At 37.4% G+C, this 11,081-nt stretch overlaps 1 protein-coding gene across 1 annotated transcript in view; it reads right to left on the bottom strand.

Annotated features, from left to right (window-relative positions):
- The window catches only part of lrp2b (low density lipoprotein receptor-related protein 2b), a 36,318-nt gene extending 26,089 nt beyond the window's left edge, over window positions 1-10,229 (bottom strand). Inside the window, exons 1-14 of the mRNA XM_017437920.3 lie at window positions 10,034-10,229; window positions 7,519-7,629; window positions 7,064-7,186; window positions 6,519-6,635; window positions 6,263-6,373; window positions 4,129-4,245; window positions 3,909-4,025; window positions 2,426-2,569; window positions 1,887-2,003; window positions 1,472-1,600; window positions 1,220-1,389; window positions 809-1,032; window positions 364-570; window positions 78-280 (exon numbers count right to left, since the gene is read on the bottom strand). Coding sequence (XP_017293409.1) covers window positions 78-280; window positions 364-570; window positions 809-1,032; window positions 1,220-1,389; window positions 1,472-1,600; window positions 1,887-2,003; window positions 2,426-2,569; window positions 3,909-4,025; window positions 4,129-4,245; window positions 6,263-6,373; window positions 6,519-6,635; window positions 7,064-7,186; window positions 7,519-7,629; window positions 10,034-10,103 — 1,960 coding nt within the window. The 5' untranslated portion in view covers window positions 10,104-10,229. The remainder of the gene's footprint in view (window positions 1-77; window positions 281-363; window positions 571-808; window positions 1,033-1,219; window positions 1,390-1,471; window positions 1,601-1,886; window positions 2,004-2,425; window positions 2,570-3,908; window positions 4,026-4,128; window positions 4,246-6,262; window positions 6,374-6,518; window positions 6,636-7,063; window positions 7,187-7,518; window positions 7,630-10,033) is intronic.
- Between the last annotated feature and the right edge of the window lie 852 nt (window positions 10,230-11,081).

Here is an 11,081-nt window from a genome sequence, read left to right on the forward strand (position 1 = left end):
GAATAAAAAAAAAAGTTAGAAAGTCTTGGCAAGTCTCAGTCTGACTTGTTTCAGATTGAAATTGTGTGCTTGTTTACCAAAAGGTTGCAGGACAGGGTGTGAGACTACAACATGGCCTGGCCGCTTCGCAGTGCGATAAATGAGGGCCGAGTTGCCGCCGTTAAAGCGATTGGCTCTGATGACACCCATCTTGGTCCAGTCGGTGAAAAACACATGATTTTCAAACACAGCCATCCCAAAAGGATGTGGAGACTGTGTCCCACCATTGAGGACAACTTTCCTGAAAAACAAACCACGTTTCCGACAATCAGTCAAGAAGAACACAACTTTAAGTCTTTAGTTGTCATGACAGGCAAACATTACCTGTCTAAACCACTGTACGTGACAGTCTCCACTGTGTCGAAGTGGCTGTCAGACCAGTAGACCCTCTGGGTGACGATGTCGAGGGTGATTCCAGTTGGTGTGCCGAGCCTGCTTTTGACCAGCTCCAAACGATTGCTGCCATCCATGAAGGCACGTTCAAGCTTCGTCTGCTTTTGATTAACACCCATGTCTGTGAAGAACATGTAGCTGCAAGCAAAATATAAACACTTAAAAGGGATGCAAAGCGACAACAAATAAATAGATATGCTTATTCAATGAATACAATTTTCTGGGTTTCTTCAAATTATTCTCTTTCCGTCACCGTTGTTGGGTTCCGTTCTTGCATCCTATTGTTTTGAATATCTAATATACGGTATATACTTTTGTACCTTCCCCATTATGCCTTTGATTTTGTTCCTCAGTAAACTAAGACACGTGAACTCACCCGACTGTAGGATCCAGAGCAAGACCATGAGGAGTTTCCAGGTTTTCAGCCACCAGTGTCACTCGATTACTTCCATCAAAGTCACACATATCAATGCGTTCTACCATGGCATCTAAGACATAGAGTTTAGAGTTGACCCAGTCCACTGCAAGATTCTGGATATTGTTGACGGATGTAGTCAAAATCTCCTTAATGTCATCCCCATTATAGCTGGCAGAATAAACCTGGAATTAAAGGGTTTGAGGTGAATGCACTGAAAAAAATACAGTATATATGAACCACATCTCACTGTAATGCCGTTTAGCCTTTCAATTTCATTGGTGGGCGTTTTGTAAGCATCTAAAGAATCTATTCCATGATGGAGGTAAAGAATAAAGAACATGGCTAGTATCATTGATTAATCAGACTGACCTTTTTGGTATATGTATCACTCCAGAAGACTAAGTTACTCCGAAAGTTGTAGGCCACGCCGATAGCATAGCCTCTACCCTGAGTTGGCACCAGAGTTCTGACAAAGCGTCCATGTATGTCAGCCATCATCACATCGCCTCCATTGGTAAAAATAAGCTGCGGCAATCCAGCTGAGAAGCAAAACGTAGTCTCCTTACTTGTATAAATTTGACTTTTAAACCCAAAGTGCTTATAGCGTGAGTCAGTTTGTACCTGACACATTGGCTTTGCAGATATGACCCTGCTCCAGAAAGTATCCGTCTGCACAGCTGCAGTGGTGCGTCCCAGGGCGATCCTCACACAGCTGGTCGCAGATCCCCCAGATATCACAGTCATTATAGTCTGAGCAGCAGAGCCAAAAGGAACGAATTACGTTATGGGCAGTGGGATGAAGATTTATTACAGTAATTTGCAACCTGAGTACTGTAGAATTAGACCAGAAACTTGAGCTCTTCAACGCTGAATCATGTTAAAAGCAAAAAACTATCCAAGAGCATTTATTACGGAGCGACACAAACCTAGGAGATTTTTCTAAAACTTTCCATCGTGCATTAAGGAGTCCTCTCCAAACACTGTTGCAAGTTGCACCTAACAAACATTGGATTTGCCCAACATCTATGGCACTCACCTACACAGGAACGGCTGTCATTTGCTACTATGAAGCCATCAGGGCAATAACACGCACCGCCCTGAGGGGAAGGGTGGCAGTGGAACTCACAGCTCAAGGCAGAGCACTGGTTCAGGCCTGAGAATAAAAATCACATTATGGTCACTTTCAGAACTATTTAATGGCTTTTCACGGATTCATCATCATGATCATGAACATGATCACAAGAACATCAATGTGACCAGAATTATTGCTATAATTTCCTGAAAATTGCACACTTAAAAGGTTAATCTTAAACCAAATGCGTGTGAAGATAACAATCGGGAAGAAAAAGGTCATGATTATATTACAATTGTCGCAACTCTCTGGTTTATAAGCTCAGCGTGTCTTGGTTTAAAGCCCTGTACTTTGATTTACAGTCAAATTAAAGTGCTAAGAAATGTATGACACTACATTAGGTTGTAGTTCCTTTTGATATGATAAGCCACTCCTGTTGTGTGATTTATATGTAAAGGTGTCTCAAATTTAGGCCAACAAATGAGGATGCAAGACAGACTTACTGCAGGTTTGCTGTGCAGTGGAGTTGGTCTCGTCGGTGCCGTCAGGACAATCAGGTGTGCCGTCACACACTTTTCCAACAGCTATACACTCTGTTGAGCCAGGACAACCCCACTCACCAGGGTAACAGTCCCGCGAGTCACTATCTAAGAGGCGCAGAAACATAAATACAGCAAACAGATACAACAAAAACTGAAAACAGAAAAAAGAACCTGCTCCGTACAATGTTTTATTACGCCCTCACAGCAATATTAAAACCTAGCCTAACCCCATACTATATAGAGCACGAGTATTACATTTTAATATCAACTCAGAAAAATTAGATTTCAACCTTTTTTTTTTTTACAGGTTTTGAGATTTTAATATACAGTGCTATGCTGAAGTTTAAAGTCATCCCTTATATTTTTTTCATAATTTACTTCCAAGAAGCAAGACTTTCTGACAGTCTTATAAAAAGGTCATAAAAAAGGTAAGATTTCGTGATATGTTTTTATTAGTTGCATGACTGTTCACATTCTGCTGCATGTGATAGTCCTTGTGATACAGCTTTAATAAGGCTGGCGTCCTTGCCCCTTTCTGATAAGCTCTTCCTTACATTCTCTTAATATCTTAAAGAAAACATATTTGGAGACTTGGAATTGTTTCATTTTTGTGATTCTCTGCTTGACATTTCTTTTATAATTGATTGGAAAAGGTTTTCTAGGCCTCCCTTGCTATTTCTGCCATGACACAGGCTTTCTGAACGTCTTTCTTGGACTTGTTTTTACGCTCAATTTCAGCTCCGACTTGACCATTTTTACAGAAATGTTTCTTTTTAGTCAATAAGCTTCTTAGCTCTAATTTATGAAATACAAAATTTGTTCTCATTTTTTTAGCTGAATCAGTGACAATGACCACAAATACCACAACTCGAGACATAAACTAGTCTTTTAGCACCAATAAAGTGATTCCCAAAGAGCTATTAGCTAAAAACCTATAGAACATGGATAAACTGAAGGATGATGCTAGATTTTATCCTGTTTCCTAAAAACACAACTTTTATATATTGTTCATCTACTGGAGATTGTTTTTTTGGCCGGACACTTCTTCTTTAGACCTCCACTTGACCAAGCACACGGAGGGGAGGGGGGGGGGACGGGGGGTAGCCATTTTTGTGATCCCTATGGCCAGTTGGCTACAGCAGTCATCTTGAACTTAGTTGATTTCAAAAGTTAATCAGTTGTAAATGTACACCCAGTGATTATTTTCTCAAAGTTTCCATTAAATCCGTCCAGCAGTTCATGAGATATTTTGCTAACAAACAGAGATGATTCCAATACGTACTGGGAAAGTTTTAAAAACAGAAAAGTTAGCATTCAGAGCATGTGTTGGGGTTGACTCTCAGCTACTAACACACCAAAATTTTGCTTGATGACTGTAAAATTAAGTGCGCTACACCAACACAATTAGCTCCGGATTAAAGGCAGCACAAGTAAATTTTCTCACCACATCCTTTCTCGTCGCTGTAGTCCCCGCAGTCGTTGAACTTGTCACACACCCAACGCTGTGGAATACAACGGCCACTGGAGCACGTGAACTCATTTCCTTTACAGCTTGGGTACGCTTCAAGGAGAACGGGACAAAAAGCAGTGAATACGCCGCTCGCAAAATTGAAGCACCTCCCTGATTTTAAATGGTAAATCTGAGGGCGTCTTTCATCCTTTACCGCAGCCTTGCTCATCACTGTCGTCCCCACAGTCATCCCAGTGGTCGCACACAAACGAGTGTGGGATACAGAAGCCGTTGGAGCACTGAAACTGATGGATGGGACAGTGCTGAGATGCTAAAAAGAAAACAGAATGATTTAATTAAAATGCATCATTACCAAAACACGTTATTTCTAGGTATGTTACTGGAAGTGCTGATTCAGTAACTGACCAAGTGATATTCCAACATGGCAGAGTCATAAAAATACATGTTTTCTTGGCTAGTGATAATGGGAATCTGCATTGAGCATAAATAGGAAAAAGACCTAGAATTACATTTATCGTCTAGTTGTTTACTTCCTATTTTATAGCATAGTTTTGAAATAGTTTTGCTCCAACAATTTTCTTTCATTTCCCTGAAGATGCAGAAGACTTTCAACAACCCAATAAACTTTTATGTCTACTTGCAACCCAGAAATGATTCAATCTTGACAAGTCAGATTGGTTCTTTTTGTTTTTTTTCACCAGCAAAATGTTGAACTGGTAAATCATGACAAGATGATGACTATATAATATTCTGAGGCAAACAAATGCAATCTTTGGGGTGTATTACTAGCTGTTTCATAAAAAAATAACTAATTGATATTATAACCACTGAAGAAAAACTCAACATTTGCCAAAGAACATTAAATTTCAAATCGTTCAATGGAAAGTCAGGACATTAATTATCCCAATTTATTATTATTATTTTTTTTAAACTCTGTAACTTTCCTATTATTTTTAAACCAAGACACATGACACTGCTAACGTTTAAAGTTATTTTAAAGCAACTAAAATGACTGTTTTAACAAAACCTCTTAAAAATGACGTTAGCATACCTACTTTAAAGGTTGAACAATTCTCCTTAAGGAATCAAAATCTTCTTATTTTCCAGCAATATTTCAAGGTTTTTCTTGTCCCGTTCACTTTATGCAGTAAAAAAAGCTATAAAGTCGTCTGTTGTACACCCAGTGTTAGCTAATATAATATTTGTTACAATTTTCACAGCACAAATCACTTTCACCGCTTCTATTTAAGATTTTATGCGATTTCTAAATTTAAAAGGCCAATTAAAAGATGGCGGCAGGAAGTGACGTTTCCTCCACGGTGATTTTGAAACAATAACGCTAATTTTCCAGTTTCTTTTTTTTCTTTTCTTGACGTTTTTATCGGTTTACAACAAAAATGGTAATAACCCCCCCCCCAAAAAAAAAAAAAAAAAAAAAAAAAAAAAAAAAAAAAAATTAAAAAAAAAAAAAAAAAAAAAAAATATATACATAAACATGACTTTTTATTATTGTTTTTTGTAGGTGTTTTTAGTTTTTACACCACAATATGTTGCAGTCTTTGGTATATAATANCCCCCCCCCCAAAAAAAAAAAAAAAAATAAATAAAAAAATAAAATAAAAATTAATAAATAAATAAAATAAAATAAAAATATATACATAAACATGACTTTTTATTATTGTTTTTTGTAGGTGTTTTTAGTTTTTACACCACAATATGTTGCAGTCTTTGGTATATAATAAATGAATACTTTTTAGTTATGACTACTGACAGGTGCAGTGAGAATATATATATATTTTTTTATGTTGTTGGGATAACCTACAGCCTGAGATGTGGACCTTGGTTAAACTCTCCAGATACCAAACTGATAAGAAACAAAGCTGACCTCACGAAGCCTTGATCCTTTAATTAACTTTGTCCAAAGGACCTAAGACTGACATCCAGGTATCGAAGACACCCTAATCTTTTCTTTGGCCTGATTGGCCTATCTGGGTGACAAAAGGGGGACCTTCTCAGATCTAGGCCATGATGTTATGGCTATCTGGTTGTTTTCTGGTAACCTTCAATCCAAAAATAAAATAAATAAAATAAAATAAAATAAAATAAAATAAAATAAAATAAAATAAAATAAAATAAAATAAAATAAAATAAAATAAAATAAAATAAGCCATACTATATTGATATTTCTGCCCCAGCTTTGTGTTGCCAGAGCAGGTTTGATCTACCAATTTCATCTGATTTCCAATCAGGCTTATGAAAATAAAAAATATATAGTATTTCTTACCAAACCCTTCACAGACAGTTTTTTTTATGATCTTTCTACTCACTGCAGTTAAGTTCATCAGAACCATCCCTGCAGTCCTGTAGCCCATTGCAGTGCTGAGAGTTATTGTAACAGGCCCCATTAGCACACGTCTTCTCAGTGCATTGTGGGTAATCTAAAAAAATAAAATAAAAAAAAGAACAAGCTTACATCATTGGCAACAAAACACTCTGTATTTCAAAAAATAAAAATAAATCACAGGAGAAGATATGAAAAGAGATTTGTGCCGCAACAGGTTCATATGGAGATAAAAGCCGTACTGCAGTTGTTCTCATCGGAGCTGTCCACGCAGTCCCTCACGTGGTCACATCTGTATCTGACGGGGATGCACTGACCCTCTTGGCAGGTGAACTGGTCTGGCCTGCAGGTGCGTCCACCTGAAACGAGACTGAGTCAGCAGGGTTGTCTGGAAATATCAAAATAAGGCTTACAATTCTAACATTGGGATACTTGTTCTCCAGCTTGTACAGTAAAACCACTCAGAAGGCCCTCGTTAAGCCCATTATAATTTGTCTGGGGTTGATCTCAAAAATAATAATAAAAGAATCAAAAAAGCTATTAAGCATAAAGACCCTTTTTTGTTCAAATGCCACAAAAATGAACAGAAAATTGAACACTGGGCTGATGTGGCCACCTAGTGGCTTTAGTTCTCATCAGGGCAGATAGGAACCTTTCTTCTTTGTTTCTAACTGATATGATAGAATATTACAAGCTCTACTATAAATGTTTTTAGCACTTGCTTTGCGGAAAACAGTAAATCTAAATCTCTCTTCCTTAACATAAATACTTAGTCTGTATTCTATACCGCAGGTTCTTTGTTCATCCGAGCCGTCGACGCAGTCTTCCTCCCCATCGCAGACAAATCCTGACGAGATGCATTCACCACTTGTCACACACTTAAACTCCTGTGGAGTGCATGCCGGAGGTGCTGCCAGAAAGAAACCAAAGTGGTAAATTGTTTTTGAATTACATTCTTTTACTTGATTTTATGTTTTTCTACAAGTGTTTTTCTCAATCTGCACAGATTCCCAGTCAGCCTGGTCGTAGTAATCCTGAGCTGATGGAAGGCAAAGTAGAAGCGAAGAACTTCCATTAGTTCTATTTTAGCGCTTCAAACTTTTTCTTTGTTGTGTTTTTGATCACTTAGAAACAATTTTAAAAACTGTGATGACTTTATAAACTATACAGCAATTAAGTATGTTTTATTTGGTGCTGTCTGTATTTTTTTTTTTTTTTTTACCAGTTATTGGTACCACTTACGACAGTTCAGCTCATCTGAGTCATCTGTGCAGTCTTTGGTTCCATCACACCTCCATTCTTTGTTAATGCATTGTCCATTGGTGCACTGAAACTCATTACTGCCACAGCTTCCTGCAGATAACACACAGATACACACACATTTATCTTTCCTTTGGTGTAATGTGGGCTCGGTGTGCATTCTCCTGATTAGTTGAACATTATTTACACAGATCAAAATGTTTAAACTGCTCTTTCTGTTTGTACATGTAGTTTTGGTGACTTTTCTAGTGGAAAATGAGTCGAAGAAATCCTAGTTTTTAGAGCCATGGGAACTTCATTCTTATGAGGGCACAAAAGTAAGATTTACATTTTTTTCCCTCTGAATTACTCTCCTTCTAGTGATTTAAAACAGCCACAAAGAATGCAGGTCACTTTTTTATGGGAACATCTATGGACTTTATGGCAGTTTATACATTTTTTGCCACGTACAAATGGCTAAAAACACTATGCTTAGTATTTACAAAGTTTGCAAAGTTCACTTTCTAAAAACTAATAAAAGGAGCCAGTCAATATTTAAAAGTTGACGCCATCACAGCCTTTTGTGGGAATCTTTAAAGTTTCAAGGCTGCATAGTGGGGGGGGGGGGGTAATCTAGCAGAAACTGGCCCATAAAGACACTGAAAAGGGCAAAAATTACGACAAATCACACATTATTATGAACATTCTGCACATCATTTGCATCAAAACATGGTTTTTATATTACAAATTATATTAGGTATGTACTGATTTGTCTAAATTCACAAGTATTATACAAGGTACCAATAAAATGGATGGTATTTCCACTGGCAATAGAAAACTGGTATAGAAAAGACGCAACAGTGAAGCAGCACAAAATTTCAGTGCTGACCAGTGCACAAAAAGGTGTTTTATTAGTTTTTATGACATTTTTATAAATGTTTGATGTCAAAGTCACATCAATTAAAATAAAACATATATTTTTTACAGTTTCTTTGACAAATGAATGACTATTTTTATGACTGTCCTAGCTGCTTCCAGCTGCTACTTAAAGCATGTGATCAGGCCTTTAAAGAGGAGTTAATTCTTTACCTTGAACAAACACTCCGTCTTGTGATCTTTGGTTATGTTAAGTTGTCTTTTCAAATCAAGTCATCAAACACTGATATTAGAAGAGTGGCATATCACTTGGATTTATGCACAATCCAGTGTCGGTATGTGCATTTTGTCGGCATGATTACTTGAAAAATACTGGACAAAGAGCTACGATGTTCAGCACAGAGGTGCAGCACTAGTGAAAAAACAATCAGTACATTTTTTTTTGGGTAAAGTTCAATATCATTCATCCCTCTTCTGGGTCAGCCCCAACGTCTCTTCCCAGTGGGACATGCCTGAAAACCCTCCAAAGGGAGGCATCCAGGGGGTATCCTAATTAGATACTCGAACCACCTCAACTGACTCCTTTCGATGCGAAGGAGCAGCGGCTCTACTCAGAGCACCTCACCTCATCTCTAAGGCTGAGTCCGGCCGCCCTACGAAGGAAGCTCATTTGAGCTGCTTGTATCTGGGATCTCAACCTTGTTCTTTCGGTCATGATCCAAACCTCAAAACCTTAGGTGACAGCTGGAACGAAATCGAGAGTTTTGCTGCGGACGAGACCCAATTTAATGATCCATCTCCCGCTCCATCCTACCATCAATCATGAGCAAGACTCCCAGATACTTGAACTCTTCCACATGAGGCAGAGACTCACTCCCGACCCAGAGGGAGCAGTCTTATCAAAATTACGACAAAAGAAACAGTAACTTCATAACTTTACTGTATCTGCTCAATGATGTAATGCTTTTGTTAAAATGGGACTTTACAGAGAATTTGTACATCATTTTAGGCCACAGTAGCTGTCAAAATATGCAAATATTCAAGGATTTTGATTTATAGTTCTTCAACTTCTAACACAATTTCTGCATCAATAAATGATTGTTTGGGGGTTAATGTAACTCAAACTCATCAGGGATTTCTTAAAAACTGTGTTAGAAAACAGCAAATATTCATCACATTTGTTTACAACTTGTAATTGTTGGCAACAAAACAGGACTCTGCTGATTCTGCGCATTTATTACAAATTAAGCTGTAGACGTCTGGTAGTAAATGATGTGTATTTAGTGGTTAATTTTTAATCATAGATGATACACATATACCAAAAACTTTAATCAAAAGCATTGAAAAATTGTGTTTTTTGACAGCTATTATGGCTGTAAAAAGCATGTCAATCTGTTCAAAGTACCACATTGAGATTTATTTGTTTTTCTTTTGTCTTCTCAAACAGTAAATGTAGTGATAACAAGACCCTGATGCCCATAGAGTTTCAAGTTTGCAGTCAAAATTAATGCAAGGATGCAAAACCAGAGTATATAAGCATTTTGCTGCTGTTATTAACCATCACACATCTCTTCTTTTGTGTATTTGACCTGTGTTTGCTTTGAAATACAGAAGCTGTGAAATCAGAATAAAAAAAACCTACCTTGAACAAGCTGAATTCCTTGGGTTAGCAGCAGAAGAGACAGAAGATAAAGACCCTTTAGGTCCATCATTTAAACACTTGAGTTTTCCTCTCCAGCGCTCCTTTGTTTCTCAGCTCAGACAGGTAGTTAGTTTGGTAACCTCTGTGCACTCACGCTCAATGTGCTTCCATGTCTCTCTCAACCCAAATGATCTTGTGGAAGATAACGACTTTGGGATTGAGATTCTGAAACCCTGACCAACCAGCAGATCAGTAATGTGACACAGAGTTATACAGGCTTTTATGGCCGGCTGCTTTACAAGGATTAACTTTTACCTGTCAGCCTGTCGTCTACATCAGCAAAAAAAAAGAAGAATTATTTACATTTCTGAGTATTACATTGTGACCGGATGTCCACATTCAGACGCTGAAATCAGACAGCATCTAAAAATGTGTTTTTGCAGCCAGGTTAAACTACAAATGCATATGTTCCTAAATGTTGTGTCTTACTTACATATCTTCATCTAAAAGTGTTTGTTCCTCTCTAATCTTCAATTTAAATGGTTCTCCACAAAGTATTTAAAGATAACTTAAAAGCAAGTTTCTTTTGTTTATATCAAGATGTCCTGCTTCAATTTCTGTACCATTCAGATAAAAAATATCTAGACTTTTGCATAAATATATATGTATTTTCAAACTAAAAAGACCTGAAATTAGATAAAGAGAACAAACAAGTAAGACAGAACTGATCTATTTATAGTGAAAAGATTAATGACTTGAATTCCTTTAGGTTGTAAATCATTCCCACCATTGTCCCAAAAGTGACCCAACTGTAAATGATGTTTGTGCAAGAAATTAAGACTTTTAATTAGATTTGAAGAGTTTTTAGGTTGTGAATTTATCTGCAACTGCACCTAGAAATGTGATGGTGATGTAGGAGAAGAAGGGTTTTAGCCCAACCCTTTGGTCTTTTTCCTAACCCTAAGCAAGTAATTTGGATTTGCAGTATAAAGCAACAAACGTGCTGTTGTAACATGCTCTGAAGGCAACCTACAGAAAGTGCTGTGAT

Source organism: Kryptolebias marmoratus, linkage group LG17, assembly GCF_001649575.2.
Source record: "Kryptolebias marmoratus isolate JLee-2015 linkage group LG17, ASM164957v2, whole genome shotgun sequence".
In the NCBI taxonomy this organism is placed as follows: domain Eukaryota; kingdom Metazoa; phylum Chordata; class Actinopteri; order Cyprinodontiformes; family Rivulidae; genus Kryptolebias; species Kryptolebias marmoratus.